The 22,929-nt window shown below is 47.7% G+C and overlaps 1 protein-coding gene across 1 annotated transcript; it reads left to right on the top strand.

The window, feature by feature from the left end:
• Positions 1-6,881: 6,881 nt before the first annotated feature.
• LOC141141009 (5-hydroxymethyl-dUMP N-hydrolase-like) lies at positions 6,882-15,214 on the top strand. Its single transcript, XM_073628647.1, has 3 exons — positions 6,882-7,134; positions 9,977-10,159; positions 15,052-15,214. Exons 1-3 carry the CDS (start codon positions 6,966-6,968, stop codon positions 15,171-15,173), a joined length of 474 nt encoding a protein of 157 aa, XP_073484748.1. The 5' UTR covers positions 6,882-6,965; the 3' UTR covers positions 15,174-15,214.
• Positions 15,215-22,929: the final 7,715 nt, after the last annotated feature.

Here is a 22,929-nt window from a genome sequence, read left to right as displayed (position 1 = left end):
AGACCAATGAAGGAGGCCACCATGAAGGAGGCCACCATGAAGGAGACTAGTGAAGGAGGCCACCATGAAGGAGACCAGTGAAGGAGGCCACCATGAAGGAGACTTTTATAGAACACCATGGAGAAGTAATGACTCTGAATAGCTGAGATTAAAACAAAAGAAGACTCACCCCCTATATCCCGGGAGCCACCATCTCACCTGGGTGGAGTGCTTTAAGATGCTGCCCAGTCTCTCCTGCACCTTTCTCACCTGTTCCAAAGCACTGTTTTATTTCAAACTTTTTTTTTTTTTACACTTTTTTTTTGGATCAACTTTATTGCTATCACAAGGGATGAACTCTCATCTATATGGAGAACTCTGGTGTCTATTAGACTCCTCTGGCCTCCAATGTAGCCGATCAGACACAGATCTGTCTGATCCGCTGCTTTCCTGGCCGCTAACAGCCAGGTACACAAACAGCCAAAACAGGGTCACAGAGAGGGAGGAACAAAGTCATGCCACCATTGGACGGCAGAGCGCAGGAAAGGCGGCAGTAGGAGGGGGCCCCCCTTCCGCCACCCACAAAAGTGATCGAGTGTCTGTTCAGCTACTCGGATGACTTCTACGGAAGAGGGATTCGCCGGCGGTAGGTGCAGGCATCATCCCAGTATAACCATTTAAACTCGAGGATAGCATATGATGTCATATGGGTGGGAAGTGGTTGTAAACCCTCACATATACTGTACCCAGTGAAGTAACTAGTCTCAGGTGATAAGCAGAGATGAAACAAATCCTACTACATGAGTTGTACCTGTTTATCTGCAGTCTTCTCTCTCTACATCCATTCAAAGTGCAGAATTTATAAAGCTTTTCTGAGCAGAAAAAAGGGGACACTGAAGGTACACTCTGCAGAGCTCAATGAGGAGATCTCTGAGAGCTGATTGGAGGGAAGTGACGCACCCCTTCACATAGGAACAGAGCTGAGGCTGTCAATCTCAGGCTGTGTGCTGGAGCTCCCTCCCCTGCCACCATTTTTTTTTTTGCCTTGGTGTCAGGAAAACTTGTCAGAAGTGATTCATGCTGATAGCAGAAGAATGAAGCAGCAAATAGAAATGACACTTAGTGCTCTGGAGTGAGACAAGTACAGTATAGAGACATATGATTTATTCATATTTCATGTCTGAGGTTTACAACCACTTTAAAGTAGAATTCCATCCTCAATCTAACTAGTCTAGTAAAAATGTCTCCTACCCCCTCCTAACACCTTTGCTGACTAACCTGTGTAAGAAAGATGTATACACTTGCCTATTTTCAGCTTCCCCTGTGTCAGCCAGTGGCAACTGCAGGGGAGAGGAGAGAGTGCCAACAACAGATGCTTAGTAGTGGTGATGTCCTCCATAGGCTCCCAGGGCCCATCCTTTGTTGCCACTCCCCCCTCTCCCCTGCAGCTGCCGCCAGCTGACACAGGGGAGCCGGATCACGTGACCGGATCGGAACAGGCTGAAAATAGGTAGGTATATACATCATGGGTGCTCAACTTGTGGTCCCCCCAGGTGTTGCGGAACTACCAGTCCCATGAGGCATTGCAAGGCTGACCGTTACAAGCATGACTCCCACAGACAGAGGCATGATGGGACTTGTAGTTCTGCAACAGCTGGAGGGCAACAGGTTGAGCACCCTTGATATACATCTTTCTTACACAGGTTAGTCAACATAGGTGTGTGTGTGGGGGGGGGGGACATTTTTAAGACTAATTTGACTTGCGCAGAATCCTACTTTAAAGCAGAGTTCCAGGCTTTTTTTATTCATTTATTAAAAGTCAGCAGCTACAAAAAGTGTAGCTCACCTGTCCCACGGTCCAGCGATGCGGCCGCGCGGAGCCTCGCTCCTCTCCCCCTCCTCTCTGCGGCGCCACCATTAAAACTGTGGGCACCCGGCCGTGACAGCTTGCGGCCTCACGGCCGGGCACGCAGCACTGCGCATGCGCGAGTCACGCTGCGCTCTCCGAATGGACAGGCAATCTTCTGGGACCTTTGACGTGTCCCAGAAGATTGCCGAGAGGGAGGGGCCGCCTAGGCGGCCCGTAGTCAGAAGTAGGAAGTGGGACAGGAAATCCCACTCAAAACTAGTCACCCACTCCCCCCCCCCCCCCAACAAAAATGACATGCCAAATGTGGCATGTAAGGGGGCGAGGAGTGCTTAAAGCGGAAGTTCCACTTTTGGGTGGAACTCCGCTTTAAGGCTGGGTTCACACCAGTGCGAGTTGGATGCGTGTTTCCCTGCATCCAACTTTTGGCACCGAGCCAAGCGCCTCTTGTTGCGTGTAAAGTGCACAACAAAACGCGCAACTGCTACCCACATTTGGTAATGACTAAGCGATAACATTTGCGCGAAACGCATCTACCTCTTTGTCCTCTGCTCCACCTGTCAACCACTTGTCATATGAAGCTTCAATAAAAGGATTCTTGGAAGTGCAGCCGTCCGGAATCATTTTCTTAGGCTGGAATTCTACTTTAATGCCCCGTACACACGAGCGGATTTTCCGTCGGAAAAAACTTGGATGGCTTTTCCAACGGGATTCCGCTCAAGCTTGGCTTGCATACACACGATCACACAAAAGTTCTCTGTAACTTTGGACCGTCAAGAACGCGGTGATGTACAACACTACAACGAGCCGGGAAAATGAAGCTCAATGCTTCCGAGCATGCGTAGGAATTTTGCGCGTCGGAATTTGTGCAGACGATCGCATTTTTGGATAGGAACTTTTCCCGACCGAAAAATAGAGATCATGCTCTCAATCTTTTGCTGGCTGGAATTCCGCCAGCAAAAAACCAATAGAGCGTACACACGGTCGCATTTTCCGACAAAGAGCTCTCATCAGAGTTTTGCTGGCGGAATTTCCGATCGCGTGTATGCGGCATTAGGCTGGGTTCACACCAGTGCGAATTGGATGTGGGTTTACCTGCATCCAATTCGCATGTAAGGAGATTGTGACCAGCTCTCTATGGAACCGGTTCACACATCTCCACAGTGGCTCTGGTGCGAATTGCACAGGAGACCTGTGCGTCTTTTGGTCCGTTATTCAGGTCCGAATTCAGCCCAAAATTTGGGTTGAAATCGGACCTGAACCGGTGAATGGAGACGCACCGGACTCCTGCTGTGAGCCGCTCCGTTCTCTCCAGTGTGAACCCAGCCTTGGGCTGCATTCACAGCTGAGTGATGCATCGCCTATAACGCCAAAGAAGCGCAAGTACCAATTTTTGGCACTGAGCCAAGCGCTTTTTGCTGCGTGCAAAGTTGCACAAGAAAACGCGCAACTGCTACCAACATTTGGGGTGCCATTAAGCAATAACGGCGCTGCAAACGCTACCTATTTCCAGAAACGCGAGGCAAAAACGCGCTTTTTTGCCCATGTCGCTCAGGTGCGAATGCAGCCTAAGGTCCTATTCACACTTCGCTTAGCAGGAACACACATTCCCACTTGCATTTTCACGTTTCCATTCACTCAAATGGGCTGCACAACGCACGACAAACATGCCAAAGAAGCTCCTGCGCCCTTTCAGGAGTGGAGTGCCAGGCAAAAAAAAGGTGTGTCCGCTAACCGTGTTTGGGGTGTCATTAGTAATTAACCACTTGCCGACCACAATACATATATTTACATTGCAGTTTGCAAGTGGTTTAGGGCTCTTTCTCACGGGGCGGATCAGTGATGATCCGCCCCGTGAATATCCGCTTGCTCAGCGGGGATCACTCCGCCGATCCCCGCTGAGCAGGAAGATGACAGGTGCATCGCTGCACACTGTGCAGCGACGGACCTGTCAGAGCGCCGCTCTCCCCTATGGGGGGATCGGATGATGACGGACCGTAGTGTCCGTCGTCACCCGATCCGATCCGAAAACGGATGGAAAAGTAGGTTTTTCCTCCGTTACACTTTTCGGATCGGAGCGGGTCGGATGTCAGCGGACATGTCACCGCTGACATCCGACGCTCCATAGAGATTCATGTATGTCCTTTTTCATCCGAAAACGGAAGGATGAAAAACGGACATACGGATCGTTAGTGTGAAAGAGGCCTTACTTGGCCAAATATCAGCCATAACCCCGAAATTGTTTTTACAGCTGGCTTTCTCTTGACAGCGTTCAGAGCGACTCATGAGCCGCCGAAATGCTTTCAGAAGGGGTAGGGGGGCGTCTCCCCCCCCCCCCCTCCGCCAGTGTTTCTCAGGCTTACCGTTTCCACCAGCTCACCGGAGAAACGATCTGACGTTGCAACCAGCGGGTCACAAAGACGTTAAAAGACTAGATCGTCTCTGATCACCTCTATGGCCTTGGAGGACCAGAGTGACATCATGATGTCACTTCAGGTCTAGGACGGAAGTAAACATTTTTTTTTTTTTTTTTTTTAAAGCAAAAGATTAAAAAATGTTTTGGATCATTCGCTTTTAAAGGTAGAGAGATTTGGAGTCTTTTTTTGACAGAGCTCTTCATAAAGAGGACCTGTCATCCTCATTTCTAATACAATGGGTGTTTCCATTTCTTGTAATAGAAAAAAAGGGACTGTGTAAAAAAAAAAAATAAATAAATAAAAAATTAAATAAATGAACCACTTGCCGACCAGCCGCCACAGTTTTACTGCGGCAGAATGGCACGGCTGGGCGAAACGACGTTATGTTACAAGGGTCCCAAAAATGTGTCAAAATTGTCCGATGTGTCCTCCATAATGTCGCAGTCCCGATGAAAATCGCAGATCGCCGCCATTACTAGTAAAAAAAAAAAAAAAATTATAATAAAAATGCTATAAAACTATCCCCTATTTTGTAGACGCTGTAACTTTTGCGCAAACCAATCAATATACGCTTATTGCAATTTTTTTTTTTTTTTACCAAAAATATGTAGAATACATATCGGCCTAAACTGAGGGAAAAAAAATGGTTTTTTATATATTTTTGGGAGAAATTTATTATAGCAAAAAGTAAAAAAATATTGTTTTTTTTTTCAAAATTGTCGCTCTTTTTTTGTTTATAGCGCAAAAAATAAAAACCGCAGAGGCGATCAAATACCACCAAAAGAAAGCTCTATTTGTGGGGAAAAAAAAAAGGATGTCAACTTTGTTTGGGTGCAACGTCGCACAACCGCGCAATTGTCAGTTAAAGCAACGCAGTGCCAAATCGCAAAAAGTGCTCTGGTCGGGAAGGAGGTAAAATCTTCCGGGGCTGAAGCGGTTAAGAAAAAAAAATGTAAGCAAACACATCCCTCCACGCTCATGCGCAGAAGCGTAGTTATGTAAACGGTGTTCCCACCACACATGTGCAGTATCTTCTTGATCGTTAGAGCGAGAGCAATAATTCTAGCGCCAGACCTCCTATGTAACTCTAAACATGTAACCTGTAAAGGCATTTAAAGCGTCGCCTATGGAGATTTTTAAGTAACGTAGTTTGCCGCCATTCCATGACCGTGCGCAATTTTAAGGCGTGACATGTTGGGTATCTATTTACTCTGCGTAACATCATCTTTCATATTATACCAAATAATTGGGGTGTGTATTGTTTTGTTTTTCAATTCATTAACCACTTGCTGACCAGCCGCCGCAATTATACTGCGACAGGTAGGCTCGGCTGCGCGAATCGCCGTAGGTGTACGTCCGTTCGTGCACGAGGTTCTGTGGGCACGTGCCCATTGCCCAGCGGGGGGAGCCAATCAGTGAGTCCAGTGGACCTGATGTCCCCCGGCCCCCCTGGCGATCGTTCCCCCGCAGAGACAGAACAGGGATCTGCCATAGTGAATGACAAGGCAGACCTCCGTTCTGACAGGGGATCACACAGAGATCCTGCTATGCAGGAAGATGGATCTGTGTGTTATCCCAGGCAGCCCATCCCCCATACAGTTATAAACACACTGAGGGAACAGATTTAACCCTTTGATCGCCGCTGATGTTAACCCCTTCCCTGCCAGTGTCATTAGTACAGTGTCAGTGCATATTTTTAGCAACTGATTACTGTAATAATGTCACTGGTTCCCACAAAGTGTAAAAAATATCAGCTAGGTGTCCGTTCTGTCCGCCGCAATATTGCCGTCCCGCTAAAAATCGCTGATCGCCGGCATTACTAGTAAAAAAATAAAATTAAATAAATCTATCCCCTATTTTGTAGACGCTATAACGTTTGCGCAAACCAATCATCATACGCTTCTTGGGGGTTTTCTTTACCAAAAATATGTAGCTGAATACATATTGGCCTAAATTTATGAGGAAATTAGATTTTTTAAATTATTTTATTGGATGTGTTTTATAGCAGAAAGTAAAAAATATTGTTTTTTTTTTGTCAAAAATTGTCGCTCTTTTTTTGTTTATAGCGTAAAAAATAAAAACCGCAGAGGTGATCAAATACCACCAAAAGAAAGCTCTATTCGTGGGAAAAAAAAGGACGTCAATTTTATTTGGGTACAACATCGCACGACTGCGCAATTGCCAGTTAAAGTGACGCCGTGCCGTATAGCAAGGAATGGCCTGGTCAGGAAGTGGTTAAAACAACAAGGGCAGAAGATTTAATAGACGGAAAGATGAAGAAATGACTGAAATTTGCTTTAATAACTAATTTCATAACTTTTTCACCTCCTTATCACTCTTTTTCTCCTCATTATTGGTATTACCTTCAACTATTTACACTTTCTGACCTGAGGAGAAAAGTCACCTGACCCCCCCCCCGAGGAGAAAAGTCACCTAAGCCACCTAACCCCCCTCTGAGAAAGTCACCTGACCCCCCTCTGAGGAGAAAAGTCACCTGACCCCCCTCTGAGGAGAGCAGTCACATGACCCCCCCCCCTCTGAGGAGAAAAGTCACCTGACCCCCCCTCTGAGGAGAGCAGTCACATGACCCCCCCCCCCTCTGAAGAGAGCAGTCACATGACCCCCCTTTCTGAGGAGAAAAGTCACCTGACCCCCCTCTGAGGAGAAATGTCACCTGACCCCCCTCGGAGGAGAGCAGTCACATGACCTCCTCGGCTCCTCATTGGCCGCTCTGCTCTCAGGCGGGAATGTCTCTCTCGGTGTATTTATGTGATAGTGTTCGGGGCGGTCGGGAGGAGCGGGCTCTCTATGAGCGGATCGTTCAGGAGTTGAAGCGCCATGGAACCGTGCTGACTGACATCTCTGAAGCCGGTAATGGCAGTCGAACATGTCCTGTTGGGCTCCGACAAAATGGCGGCTTCCTGGGGGCACCATGTGAGGGCTCCAGTCCGGGTCTATATCGCCCTGTGAGTCCAGAGGGGGGAGGTGGGTTATAGAACCCTATAGGGGGGAACAACACAGAGATCGGGGGGCTTTTGGAGATCTATAGAATAGGTATATGACATCTGGGGGGGGGGGTCATAGAGGCTCTATAAGGGGACATGGAAGAGTAGGGGGCTTATTAAGCTCTATATGTGGGGAGAGGTGATGGGGGTCATAGATTTCTGGGGGGGCAGTATGACAGAACTGGGGGGGGGGGTCATAGAGCTCTATGGAGGGATGCTTTATGGCAGGGCTGGGGGGGTCATGGAGTTCTTGGGGGGGGGGGGGGCAGCATGGCTCATGGAGCTTTATGGAGGGGGGTGCTGACAGAGCTGGGGGGTCATAGAGCTCTATTTGGGTGGAGAAATGACAAATCTGTGGGGTTAATAGACCTGGGGGGGGGGAGCCTACAGAAATGGGGGATCATAGAGTTCTTGGGGGGGAGGGGTGACAGAGTTGGGGGGCTCTTGGAGCGCTAAGGAAAGAAGGGGTACATAACAGAACTAATAGAGCTTAATTGGGGGGGGTTGACAGATCTTGGGGCTTATAGAGCTTTACAGGTGGTACATGACAGAGTTGTGGGGGGGGGGGTCATAGAGCCCTATGGGGGTGGGTGTATGACCGAGTTTGGGTTTATAGACCTCTATTTGGATGGAGGAATGTCAGACTTGGGGATTCATAGAGCTCTCTGGGGAATACGGGACAGAGATGGGGGTAATTTTTTTGGAGGAATGCCAAATTTGGGGGTCCCAGGGTGACAACTCCTCCATAGATACAGTACACTGAGTGAGAGTTGTCACCCTGGGACAGAAAGTGTGTTATTGGTAGGACCGCCAAGTAAAATTAAGGGGGGGGGGGGGGGGGAAATGTCTGAAAATAAGAAAATGATGCAGACGCCACATATAAGAGCTGCAATATATTACATTTCTGATCTTATGTTTAGATACATTCAAAGTATGGTACCATGCTTGATGGGGGGGGGGGGGGGAGGTCATCACCACCATTACTAGAGAGCGATGATAATGATCTCTGCAGTGATCTGGCTCTTGCAGACTCTTCCTATAGCTGCAGGTTTGGACTTTCAGTTACGGCTGGAGGAAGTAACACTCGACTATGAGCGCGATGACGTCACTGATCTTATGACCTATTGAGAGCTATGAGTCTCTCTGCTGCTGCGGTGGCAGATGGGACATCCCCCCCCCCCCCATCCACAGATTCCTGTGACATGGCTGTGCAAGTGGAGCCTCAGACATCTGCCCTAAATTACAAAAATGACAGCAGCTGGCGGGGAGAAGAATCCTCCCCCCCCCCCCCCCCCCGATTCTGTATGAGGCGGGGGGGGGGGGGGGGGAGTGCAGACTGTGAGCAAGTCTAGTCAGAAGGATGGAATCTGCTTTTAACCACTTCAGCCCCAGAAGAATTTACCCCCTTAAAGGGGTTGTAAACCCTCGTGTGTGTGTTTTTTTTGTTTTTTTTTTTTTTGAATATCAAACATGTCATACTTTCCTTCACTGTACAGTTCGTTTTGCACAGAGTGGCCCCGAACCTCGTCTTCTGGGGTCCCACGGCGGCGCTGGTGGCTCCTCCCCCACATTGAGTGTCCACGTTGGAGAAGCGCGCTCCTTGGTGGACACCCGTGCGGGGGGGGGGCGGCTCCGGAGTTCCACATCTGTGTCCATACACACAGAATGCAGGACTCGGCCCAGCCCCTCATCGTTGGATTTGATTGACAGCTATAAAAATGCACTGATTACTGTATAAATGTCACTTGCAGGGAACAGGGTTAACACTAGGAGGGCGATCAAGGGGTTATAAATGTGTTACCTCAGAGTGTGTGTGTGTGTGTGTGTGTGTGTGTGTGTGTGTGTTCTAACTGGGGGGGGACTGATCGCTGTTCCTAAATACTAGGAACACTCGATCTGTCTCTACTCCCCTACAGAACCGAGATTTGTGTGTTCACAGATCCCCACTCTGGCTCTGTCAGGAGCGATTGCGGGTACCCAAGGGACATCGCGGCCGCCGGGCATCGGCTCCTAAGTGACGTGGCGCGCCCCCTATACCCCTTAAAGCGACCGCCGTACATCTACGGCGATTTCATGCAGGGGAGTCAACCTGCCGCCGTATAACGATATACGACGGCTGGTCGGCAACTGATTAAAGTAGCGCAGTCCTGAATAGCAAAAAAAGATAAAAAAAAAAAAAAGTGGGGGTAAAACCTTCCAGAAGTCAAGTGGTTAAACAAGCCCCTATATGGAAGTTTTCATGATACAGATCTATTTGGTGGAAAGATCTACGGCTTGTGTTCTCCTACCAGGGTGAGGGTCATGAAGCCAAGACCAAGGGGCGGGCACTTTTAACAAATGCATTAAAATTTGATGACGGTCATTTTAGGGTCAGTAGGTGAAATCTGACCCCTCCCCCAGGGAGGACAGTCTTCCCGTATCTGTACCAGATCTCCGCTCCAGGGCCAGAATTTTTCCACGGCTGTGTTGGATCCGCCACGTCTTTTGGTATTCATCTTGCTTGCTTCTAGCAGACCTTCATTTACAGGCAGTGGGAGAGCGGAGGTGATGACCAGCATTGATCTCAGGTTGCGCTCCTGAATGATGAAAACCACGGTGTTGCAGCCCGGTGACGGTCCTGTGCCAAGCTTGTGTCAGTTATAACTTGCAGAGAATGGATTGGTATCGGTATTTGGGAACCTGATCATCTTCTGTGCTGTCTGTTGTAGGGGAAGATGCTTCCAAAAAAGGAGACAAGGTCACCCACGGCAGAGATGCTGAGAGGCTTAAAAAGGCCGATGTGGTAGTGGCGGAAGTGACCCGGCCGTCCTTCGGTGTCGGCTATGAGCTGGGCCAGGCTTTGGCAATGAATAAAAAGATCTTGTGCCTATTCAGACCATCTTGTGGACGAGGTGAGGAATGGTTCTTATGCCGCGTGTGTGGTTCCTTTTTTTTTTTTTTTTTTTTTTTTTTAAATCTTCGGAAAGGGGAAAATCGAAATGAGATGAAACAATGTTGCAAAGTTGCTTTTTACACGCGAAGAGCCGGAGCCATCTATCAAATGGGCAGCTGGGTGGATCCCGACAATATGGGATCATAGAATAAAGGGAGAGTGCACTAAAATAGCCACGTCCAAAATATTCTGGAGACAAAAACAGGGGTAGTACTAAGTATTACCAAAAAGGGGTGGACGTTATAGGCTATGAAAAGAATGGAAAGGAAGAATAATATCAATGAATACGTTTATTGACATTTTACATAACATGAAATAATCAAAAAAAGATAAAAAGCATCGCATATATGCATCTGTGTTTAGGTGCAGTGAGCCCTTGTATGTCTACACGTTTCGCCGTCAGGCTTCTTCAGGACACGGCCAAGGTTCAAACACGAAACAGATAAGAGAAATATTTCTCTATCTTAGTTTGGATTATATTCTTAATATACCCAGAATGCAGGACCTGTCTGTTTCCCAGGGGCATGCTTTATACATGAACTACCGACACACAGCGACCGGCTGTCAAGCTTTACTTGGCTACTAGAATTGCTGAAGCCACATTAAGCACATATGTCTCGTATTGCGGACGCCATTCTAACCTTGTTGGCCTCTTCCTGACCAGGAATACAAGCCTTCTCTGCCCCTGTGCACAGACCTAGCCAAATAAACAGTTTTTTTACTCTCTACTTTCAAAAACTCATCGCCCATCTAATTCTGGGTATATTTAGAATATAATCCAAACTAAGACAGAGAAATATTTCTCTTATCTGTTTCGTGTTTGAACCTTGGCCGTGTCCTGAAGAAGCTGAACGGCGAAACGCGTAGACATACAAGGGATCACTGCACCTAAACACAGATGCATATATGCGATGCTTTTTATCTTTTTTTTTTTTTTTTTTTATTATTTCATGTTATGTAAAATTTCAATAAACTTATTCATTGATATTATTTTTCCTTTCCATTCTTTTCATAGCCTATAAAGTCTGCCCTTTTTGGTAATACTTAGTACTACCCCTGTTTTTGTCTCGACAATATGGGATCCTTCTGGAGCGGCTATGTGATGTCAGCAGACAGCAGGCCTTTTCCCGCTGTTGGCCGATTCTGGGTCCCAGGAGAGCAAAAGTCAAAGGGGTTGTAAACCCTCATGGTTTTTCACCTTAAAGTGAAACTAAAGGATTGTTTTGTTTTTTTTTTTTGTTTTTTTTTAAATAACAAACATATCGTACGTGCCTCCACTGTGCAGCTCGTTTTGCACAGAGTGGCCCCGAACATCCATTTCTGGGGTCCCTCGGCGGCTCCTCCCCGCTTTAGATAACCCCCTAGGAGAAGCGCTTTCCCGGTGGGTTACCTTGCGGGCGCGCTCCCGATTCTAGCATTCGGCGTCCATAGAAGCCGAATGCAGGACTTGGCCCCGCCCACTGCGTCATTGGATTTGATTGACAGCAGTGGGAGCCAATGGCTGCGCTGCTATCAATCGATCCAATCAAGAGCCGGGAACCCGTGGAAAGAGGGATGGCGGGGACGCGCTGACGGAATTTCGGGGCTCAGTCAAGTAAAACGGGGGGCTGGGGGCCGATGAATGCAAGGTGTTTTTTCACCTTAATGCGTACGATGCATTAAGGTGAAAAAACACGAAGGTTTACAACCCCTTTAATGCATTCTATGTATTAAGGTGAAAAACCTCCTGTCACTTAGCAGCCCCCCCAGTGCCCCCTTATACTTACCTGAACCCAGTCTTTCTCTGGCCGGGAACAAGCACACCAGCTCTAGCTGCTGTCTCGTGTCCTGATTGGATAGATTGATAGCAGCACGGCCATTGCCTCCCGCTGCTGTCAATCAAATCCAATAACCGGGGGGGCGGGGCAGAGTCTGGCATTCTGTGTCTATGGACGCAAAAGTTGGACTTGGGAGCGCACCCGCATGGGTACCCCCAAGGAGAGCGCTTCTCCTAGGTGGTTTTCCAACGCGGGGAGGAGCTACTAGGTCCGTTGAGGGACCCCAGATGAGGAGGACCGGGGCCCCTCTGTGCAAAACGAACTGCACAGTGGAGGTAAGTATGATATGTATGTTATTTAAGCACTTAAGCCCCGGACCATTTGGCTGGCCAAAGACCAGAGCGATTTTTGTGATTCGGCACTGCGTCGCTTTAACTGACAATTGCGCGGTCGTGCAACGTTAAATTGACGTCCTTTTTTCCCCACAAATAGAGCTTTTTTTTTTTTTTTTGTGGTATTTGATCACCTCTGCGGTTTTTATTTTTTGTACTATAAACAAAAAAAGAGCGACAATCTTGAAAAAAAACACTATTTTTTACTTTTTGCTATAATAAATATCCCCAAAAAATATATAAATAAACTTTTTTTTCCCCTCAGTTTAGACCGATATGTATTCTTCTACATATTTTTGGTAAAAAAAATCGCAATAAGCGTTTATTGATTGGTTTGCGCAAAAGTTATAGCGTCTAAAAAATAGGGGATAGTTTTATGGCATTTTTATTAATAATTTTTTTTCTTTATTAGTAATGGCGGTGATCAGCGATTTTTATCTTATTTTTTTTGTTTTTATCGTGACTGCGACATCATGGCGGACACATCGGACACTTTTGGCGCTATTTTGGGACCATTCACATAACGATCAGTGCGATTAAAAATGCATTGATTACTGTGTAAATGTGACTGTCAGTGAAGGGGTTAACCACTAAGTGGCGCTGTAGGGGTTAAGTGTGTCCTAGGGAGTGATTCTAAATGGGGGGGGGGGGGGCGTGGCTATGTGTGACACAACACTGATCACCGATCCTGATTACAGGGAGCGGTGATCAGTGTCTTGTCACTAGGCAAAACGGGGAGATGCTTGTTTACATTTGCATCTCCCCGTTCTTCCTCTCCGTGACACGATCGCGGGTATCCCCGCGAACATCGAGTCCGAGGGACCCGCGATCACACTCACGGAGCTCGCGGCAGGGTCCCGCGCACGCGACCACGCCGCTGCAAATTTTAAAGGGACGTACCTGTACGCCCATTTGCCTGTCCATGCCATTCTGCTTAATATACTTAATATAAGTATGGCCAAAGCTTTTTTTTTTTTATTTTTTTAGGGTCACAGGAGTGCCTTAAAGCCGTGGTCATCAACTCCTGTCCTCGGGACCCACTAACAGGCCAGGTTTTATGTATTACCTTGGGGGAGATGCAGACTAGAATACGGCAATCACTGAGCAGCAAATGATATCACCTGTGGTTTATTTCACTTATCTTGCAAACCTGGCCTGTTAGTGGGCCCTGAGGACAGAGTTGATGACCACGGCTTTAAGGCACTCCTGTGACCCCAAAAAAGTATGACCAAAAAAAAAAGCTTTGGCCATACTTATATTAAGTTGAAGAAAAAAAAATTGACACCCAGAGCAAACCAAAAGTCACCCGCTTAGGGTTTACATTAACTTTTTTAAATACTCTCTGCCCTACGGATCGGGTGTAATAACACTTATATAGCTCATGGACAGCTTCAAACTGTGGTCCCATAAGCCACCTGAGATGTCCTGGGGGTTCTTCATGTTGTACACAACCCCGAGGAGCCACCAAGTCCTTAAAAAAAAAAAAAAAAGGAGGGAAGTGTGAGCACCTGGCACGAGGCTGTAGGCCAGCTGAGCTTGGATGAATTACAGTAATCCCTTGGATTGTGAGCATAATACGTTCCAGAAACATGCTTGTAATCCATAAGCACTCATATATCAAAGCAAATCTCCCCATAAGAAATAAAGGAAACTCAAATGATTCGTTCCACAACCATTTATTCATAAGTCCTTCAGTTTATAGTCCATATAAAAACATTATACCCTGTTTCCCCGAAAATAAGACCTAGCGTGAATGTCGGTGATGGCTGCAATATAAGCCCTACCCCCCAAATAAGCCCTAGTTAAAGTCCTTGTAGGTCTTATTTTCAGGGTAGGGCTTATTTTCGGGGAAACAGGGTAGGGCTTATTTGGGGGGTAGGGCTTATATTGCAGCCATCACCGACAATCACGCGAGGTCCTATTTTTAGGGAAACAGGGTAGCAAATGTGACCAGGTTGTGTAACCATAAAATGTCCATCCACAAGGGGGATTAGAAGCAAAATCCCAGCAGGAGCTCCAGAGTATAAAAGAGAAGAGAGGCGCCTCTAATGCCGCGTACACACGGCCGGAATGTCAGGCGGGAGCTTTTCATCGTCTATTCCGATCATGTGTAGGCCTCATCTGACTTTTTTTTTTTCGAAAATTCTGACGGACCTAGAAATGGAACATGTTCTAAATATTTCTGATGGAACAAATTCCTATCGGGGGGGAAAAACCGCTCGTCTGTATGCTGTTGTGACGGACCAGAAACGACGCATGCTCTCAAGCAAGTACGAGACGGAGGCTATTGGCTACTGAACTTCCTTTTTCTAGTCCCGTCGTACGTGTTGTACGTCACCTCGTTCTGGACGGTCGGACTTTGGTGTGACCGTGTGTTTAGGCAAGACCGCTTGAGCGGAATTCCGTCGGAGAAACCTTGGGAGTTTATTCTGACAGCAAAACCGGTTGTGTGTACGCGCCATTAGTGTGGCAATATGTTGCTAAATGTTGGACTTTCATTAAACGTAACCATATTGCTACACTTGGAGGCGCCTCTCTTCTCTTTTATACTCAGCTGTGACATGACGCTACTTGTATATCAATTCTAAATGTATTAAAAAAATTTTGCTTGTCTTGCAAAATGCTCTCAATCCAAGGTTTTTCTGTATGTCTGTAACTGAGGGTGCTAATCCTAATATTCCATTGTGCTCTTCTATTTTCAGAACTCTCTGCAATGATTCGGGGTGCCCACGATAGACACTTGGTCCTTGTTAAGGACTACGAGGCTGAGGAGATAGAAGGAATTCTCTCAGAATACTTTACGGTCACCTTCCCATCATTGTGACTCAAAAATTGTGTGATGTAATAAAAGTTTTTTCTGTTTTTTTTTCTCTGGCTTTTCTTTTTATTTATATTTATGTTCCTTCAAGAATGAAGAGAATAGCCGATCGTTTTTCTAATACGCTCGTTCACAGGATAATAGGAAGAATCCCCCCATAAATCTGACACGTGGTCTCTGTCTGAGGCTCACCACCCACTCCTGATTGTTTTGTCTGTACATGGCTGAATTGTCATATACACTCACTGGCCACTTTATTAGGTACACCTCACCTTGCTAGTAGCAGGTTGGACCCCCTTTTGCCTTCATTCTTGGTGGAATAGATACAACAAGGTGTTGGAAACATTTATCAGAGATTTTGCTCCATAGTGACATGATAGCATCACACAGTTGCTGCAGATTTGTCGGCTGCACATCCATGACGTGACTCTCATTCCACCACATCCCGAAGGTGCTCTATATCAGTGGTCATCATCCCTGTCCTCAGGGGCCCCCTAACAGGCCAGGTTTTATGTATTAGCTTGGGGAGATACAGACTAGAAAACTGCAATCAGTGAGCAGCAAATGATATCAGATGTGATGTATTTCAGTTGTTGACCACTGCTCTATTGGATGAGATCTGGTGAGTGTGGAGGCCATTGGAGTCCAGGGACCTCATTGTCCAGTGGTGAGATGATTGGAGCTTTGTGACATGGTGCATTATCCTGCTGGAAGGAGCCATCAGAAGATGGGGGACACTGTAGCCCTAAAGCAGTGATGGTGAACCTTGGCACCCCAGATCTTTAGGAACTACATTTCCCGTGATGCTCAACTACACTGCAGAGTGCATGGGCATCATGGGAAATGTAGTTCCAAAACATCTGGGGTGCCAAGGTTCACCATCACTGTCCTAAAGGATGGACATGGTCAACAACAACACTCAGGTAGGCCGTGGTGTTTAATCGATGCTCAATTCTTACTAAGGGGCCCAAAGTGTGCCAAGAAAATATTCCCTACACCATTACACCCCCACCACCAGCCTGAACGGGTGCTACAAGGCAGGATGGGTCCATGCTTTCATGTTGTTTACACCAAATTCTGACCCCACCATCTGAATGTCGCAGCCGAAATTGAGACTCATCAGACCAGAAAACGCTTTTCTAATTTTTTTATTGTCCAATATTGGTGATCCTGTGCGAATTGTAGCCTTGGTTTCCTGTTGCATAGTTTTAAATGCAACACATAAGCTGCGAATAGTTGGTTGTTAACCACTTGCCGACATCATTATACTGTGGCAGGTTGGCAAACCGCCATAAGTGTACGCCGGCCGCTTTAAAAGCGCCAGAGCCGATGCGCGTGGGCACAGGCAGCTTGCGATTTCTCCTGAGAGCCAGAACTGGGATCTGTCAATGTAAACAGACAGATCCCTGTTCTGACAGGGGTGTAGAGAGAGATCTGCTGTTCCTAGTGATCAAGAACAGCGATCTCTCTTTTCTCCCAGTCAGTCCCTTCTCCCCCCCCACAGTTAGAAACACCTCCCTAGCAAACACATTTAACCCCTTGATCGCCCCCCTAGTGTTAACCCCTTCCCTGCCAGTGACATTTATACAGTAATCAGTGGCTATTTTTAGCTCTGATCGCTGTATAAATGTCACTGGTCCCAAAATAGTGTCAAAAGTGTCCGATCTGTCTGCCGCAATGTCGCAGTCCCGCTAAAAATCGCAGATCACCGCCATTTCTAGTAAAAAAAAATTAATAATAAAAATGCCATCAAACTATCCCCTATTTCGTAGACACTATAACCTTTGCGTAAACCAATCAATATACGATTATTGCGATTTTTTTTTTTTTTTAACAAAAATATGTAGAAGAAAACATATTGGCCTAAACGGATGAAGACATTTTTATTTTATTTGGATATTTATTATAGAAAAAAGGAAAAAATATTGGGTTTTTTTTTTCAAAATTGTCGGTCTTTTTTTGTTTATAGCTCAAAAAATAAAAATCGCAGAAGTGATCAAATACCACCAAAAGAAAGCTCTATGGGGGGAAAAAAAGGACGTCAATTTTGTTTGGGTACAGCGTCGCACGACCGCGCAATTGTCAGTTAAAGTGACGCAGTGCCGTATCGCAAAAAAAATGGCCTGGTCATTAAGGGGGCTGAAGTGGTTGAGAATGTCGTCGGGGCCGGCTCCTTAACAACCATCTGTTCATTGGTTGTTAAGGAGCTGGAACCCGACGACATCCTTAAAGCGGAGCTCCATCCAAAAGTGGAACTTCCGCTCATTTGTTTCCTCTCCCCCTCCGGCACCACAGTTGGCACATTTCGGGGGGGGGGGTCCAGACCGCGGCCCGTGACATCGCGGCGGGGCTTCCTCCTCCTCTCCCTGTCACCGGGCCAATAGGAGAGAGGAGCAGGGCCTCGCACGTGTGCAGTAGGGTTCTCAGCGTGAAGCCGTAAGGCTACAGGGCCAGGCACCCTTACTCGCAATGGCGGCAGCGGCAGCACCCAACAGCTGATGGAAATATCAGCTGCGGTGCCGACATCACTGGACTCCAGGACAGGTAAGTGTCCGATTGTTAAAAGCCAGCAGCTGCAGTATGTGTAGTTGTTGGGTTTTATTTCTTTGGGTGGAACACCGCTTTAAAGACCATTTAGAATGCCTCCCCCTGTGCCCAGCGTGCTCTAGCTGAGGAGTGGTGCCAATCACTGGAGGTGGAGAGAAAGCGGGTGAAATTGCAGGGAGCATCAGCTCACAGAATCTGAAGGGAGAAGACCAGACCAAGCTACTGGTGTCAGTGGCTGCAATAATAACCCCCAGTATTGGTGGTGGTGACTGCAATGATAACTAACAGCATTGGTGTGAGTGGCTGCAATAAATATCCCCATCATTGGTGTCAAAAAATAACTCTACATTGGTGACAGTGATTGCAAAAGTAATTCCCATTATTGGTGTCAGTAACTGCTATGATAACCCTCCATTGGGGTCAGTGGCCACAAAAGTAATCCCCTTCATTGGTGTTAGCAGCTGTAATAATAACCCTGAGTATTGGTGTCAGTGAATGCAATTATAACCTCCAGCACTGGCATCGGTGACTGCAATAGTAACCCTAAGGGTCGGTTCACACTGGGACGACTTGGGATCCGACTTGTACGCCCTCAAGTTGCCCCAAGTCGCCCCAGAAAGAGATTCACATTTAAGTGAATGGGAGCGTCTTAATAGACACTACTGAAGTCGCTCCGACTTCAGAGCGTACTCCCTGTACTACTTTGATCCGACTTTGATCCGACTTCAGCCTATTGACTATCATTGAAGTCGGATCGCCGTCTCGCATGATCCGACTTCGGCATGCGACTTGTGCTCAGATGATCTTGAGGGGGAACTCCGCGCCAAATTTTAAATAAAAATCCGGCATGGGTTCCCCCTCCAAGAGCATACCAGGCCCTTGGGTCTGGTATGGACCTTGAGGGGAACCCCCTACGCCGAAAAAGCGGCGTGGGGGGTCCCCCAATCCATACCAGACCCTTATCCGAGCACGCAGCCCGGCCGGACAGGAATGGGGGTGGGGGACGAGCCAGCGCCCCCCCCCCATCCTGAACCGTACCAGGCCGCATGCCCTCAACATGGGGGGGTTGGTGCCTTGGGGAAGGGGGGGCGCGCTGCGGCCCCCCCACCCCAAAGCACCTTGTCCCCATGTTGATGAGGACAAGGGCCTCTTCCTGACAACCCTGGCCGTTGGTTGTCGGGGTCTGTGAGCTTATCGGAATCCGGGAGCCCCCTTTAATAAGAGGGCCCCCAGATCCCGGCCCCCCACCCTATGTGAATGAGTATGGGGTACATCGAACCCCTACCCATTCACCTAGGGAAAGTGTCAATTTAAAAAAAAACACTACACAGATTTTTAAAGTAATTTATTAGACAGCTCCGGGGGTCTTCTTCCGACTTCGGGGTCTCTCCGGTTCTTCTCCGCGCTCTCCGGGTCTTCTGCCGGGCTCCTCCGCTATTTTCTGCTCTTTTGCCGCTCTTTTGCTATAGTGGAGGAGCCCGGTCTGCTGCCTTCTTCTCTTCGGGGGTCTCTCCGGTTCTTCTCCGCGCTCTCCGGATCTTCTGCCGGGCTCCTCCGCTATTTTCTGCTCTTTTTCCGCTCTTCTGCTATAGCGAAGGAGCCCGGTCTTCAATCTTCTGCCTTCTGCCCTCTTCTCCTGATGTTGACACGACGCTCTCTGGGGCTGGAATGCACTCTGAGCGCTCCGCTCTGACTTATATAGGTGGTGACCACGCCCCCTTATGCCGTCACAGTCCCTGGGCATGCTGGGACTGTGACGTTTTAGGGGGCGTGGTCATCACCCAATGACCACGCCCCCTTATGCAGTCATAGTCCCAGCATGCCCAGGGACTGCGACGGCATAAGGGGGCGGGGTCACCGCCTATATAAGTCAGAGCGGAGCGCACAGAGAGCATTCTAGCCGGAGAGAGCGTCGTGTCAACATCAGAAGAAGAGGAGAGGGCAGAAGACGGAAGATCGGGCTCCTCCGCTTTAGCAAAAGAGCGGCAGAAGAGAGCGGAGGAGCCCGGAGGAAGAACCGGAGAGCGTGGAGAAGAACCGGAGAGACCCCCGAAGTCGGAAGAAGACCCCCGGAGCTGTCTAATAAAATACTTTAAAAATCTATGTAGTGTTTTTTTTTTAAATTGACACTTTTTCCCTAGGTGAATGGGTAGGGGTACGATGTACCCCATACTCATTCACATAGGGTGGGGGGCCGGGATCTGGGGGCCCCCTTATTAAAGGGGGCTCCCGGATTCTGATAAGCCCTCCGCCCGCAGACCCCGACAACCAACGGCCAGGGTTGTCGGGAAGAGGCCCTTGTCCTCATCAACATGGGGACAAGGTGCTTTGGGGGGGGGGCGCAACGCGCCCCCTCCCCCAAGGCACCAACCCCCCATGTTGAGGGCATGCGGCCTGGTACAGTTCAGGAGGGGGGGGGGGGCGCTCGCTCGTCCCCACTCCCATTCCTGTCCGGCCGGCTGCGTGCTCGGATAAGGGTCTGGTATGGATTGGGGGGGACCCCCCCACGCCGTTTTTTCGGCGTAGGGGGTTCCCCTCAAGGTCCATACCAGACCCAAGGGCCTGGTATGCTCCTGGAGGGGGAACCCATGCCGGTTTTTTATTTAAAATTTGGCGCAGAGTTCCCCCTAAAGATTCATACCAAACACAGTGGCGGGGATCCAAGTCGGATCCCCGTTCATTGAAAGTCGGACACATGTCGCAGGGCAAAGTCAGATCCACAAGTCGCGTTGAAGTCGCGTTGCAAAGTCGCGTTGAAGTCGTGTTGCCCCTGTGTGAATCGAGCCTTAGCATTGATTTCAGTGGCCACAGTAATAATCCCAGAATTGGTGTCAGTGGCAACAATAACAACCCCCTTCATTGATGGTCGGTGGTACCATCCTCCTCCTGTGCTATTCATAACCCAATAGAAATCTCTCCTGCACTCAGGTGTCTGGTTCCTCAATATATGGTGTGACCAACTTCATACAGTAGTATCTGCCGTCTTGCAGCCCTCCTCAGAATAATGGGTATTCACAGGCTAAAGAAAAAGAAAAAAGGAGGGCGCACCGACCTAGTGCATTACCACTGGTAAAGCTTTATTAAAGTATAAAACAGCAAAGTGTATACTCACAAACAAGCATGGATAACAGGCATTTAGCAAAGTTACAGGTTCGCAGCTGAACATCGACAAGTCAGGACCTGGCGTCAAGTGGATATAGCGATGGCTGACGCGTTTCAGGGGAGAACCCCCTTCCTCAGAGCCTAAGCGGGCAATGGCTGCTCACACCAGTTGTCGATGTTCAGCTGCGAACCTGTAACTTTGCTAAATGCCTGTTATCCATGCTTGTTTGTGAGTATACACTTTGCTGTTTTATGCTTTAATAAAGCTTTACCAGTGGTAATGCACTAGGTCGGTGCGCCTTCCTTTTTCCTATTCATAACCCCCCATTGGTGGTCAGGAGCAGTGTTTTTCTAACCATTTCCCCTGCATTAGTGGTCAGTGGTTACTTACCTGGTCACATCCTCTGCAATCTCCCTTGTATGACCAGGGCTTTACCTGTACTGCCGAGCAGAGAGTGTACGGGGGAGTTATTTCAGTTGTAGGTGCTGGAACACAGGTGGTTTCAGTCCCTGGTACCCCACTGTCTTTTGGTCCCCAACAAGTAGCAGGCCAGCACACAGCAGGTCATGGGTTGGGCATCAAGAGGTCTACGTTGACATTTCCTTTAACAGCTGAATGACCGAGCGGACACAGGAGGTGAATCAAAAGGGATTCGATGAGGGGTGTTTATTGGGGTATCTCCATACACAGGAGTGGGGAAAGATACCTGTATGGTAAAACCAGGGAGACTCCACAGAATCATGGGAAGGGAATACGGTGCAGCGACAAGGGGCAAGTCCAGGGAGTAACACTGCAGGGCAGAATGAGACAAACAGCAGGATCACAAGGCTGCAATGGGGCAGAGCAAGGAGGGGTCCAGAGTCCCAGTACATCCGTCCGGGCACAGCAAGGGACAGGTAGCGAGACCACAGGGCAGCAATACAGATCATCAAAAGGATTCAATGACTCTTGCTGTAGACTCATTGGCTCAACAGAATGGATGATTAGCAGAATGAGGGGCCAATAACATCTTCCAGATAGGGGGGTGGGAGTCCGACCACAATTTTAGATCTCCCTGCGTAGTTTGTAGTTAAACCGCTCCTCGTCCAACTTCATTGAGTGGCCATGTGTCTTCTTAAAGTGTCACTAAAGGCAAAATGTTTCTCCCCACACCCCCCAAGGGGGGGTTGGGTTTATGTTACTTTTAAAGATAAATTAAAGATTTGGGATCTGGAGGGATTCGGTTTAAGGTAAGTCTCTCATAATGTGCCAGTAGGTGATGCATACTAGCATATGACATTACCTTGCAGGGAGAACTCTCTCCTCTCCTCCCCCCCCCTCTTCTTTTACCAAGTTTACTACCACTTTAATGTGTGGAATTCTTCAAAAATACAAGTTTTCAAATTTCAAGGTCATTGAGACCTCATTCATACCATACAGTGCCTTGAAAAAGTATTGATACCCCTTGAAATTTTCCACATTTTCTTATGTTACAACCAAAAATGTAAATGTATTTTATTGGGATAGACCAACACAAAGTGGCACATAATTGTGAAGTGGAAGGAAAATGATAAACGTTTTTTTTTTTTTTTTTAATTCTTTACAAATAAATATGTGAAAAGTGTGGCATGCATTTGTATTCAGCCCCTTTTACTCTGATACCCCTAACTAAAATCTAGTGGAACCAATTGCCTTCAGAAGTCACCTAATTAGTAAATAGAGTCCACCTGTGTGTAAATTATTCTCAGTATAAATACAGCTGTTCTGTGACACCCTCAGAGGTTTGTTTCAGAATCTTAGTGAACCATACAGCATCATGAAGGCCAAGGAACACACCAAACAGGTCAGGGATAAAGTTGTGGAGACGTTTAAAGCAGGGTTAGGTTATAAAAAAAAATATCCCAAGCTTTGAACATCTCACGGAGCTCTGTTCAATCCATCATCCGAAAATGGAAAGAGTATGGCACAACTGCAAACCTACCAAGACATGGCCGTCCACCTAAACTGACCGGCTGGGCAAGGAGAGCATTCATCAGAGAAGAGCCAAGAGGTCCATGATAACTCTGGAGGAGCTGCAGAGATCCACAGCTCAGGTGGCAGAATCTGTTCACAGGACTACTATTAGTCCTGTTC

The sequence above is a fragment of the Aquarana catesbeiana genome, linkage group LG04 (genome assembly GCF_042186555.1).
Source record: "Aquarana catesbeiana isolate 2022-GZ linkage group LG04, ASM4218655v1, whole genome shotgun sequence".
NCBI classification, from domain to species: Eukaryota; Metazoa; Chordata; class Amphibia; order Anura; family Ranidae; genus Aquarana; species Aquarana catesbeiana.
The sequence above is the reverse complement of the archived record's forward strand: the minus strand, read 5'-3'. Positions and strand labels throughout refer to the sequence as shown.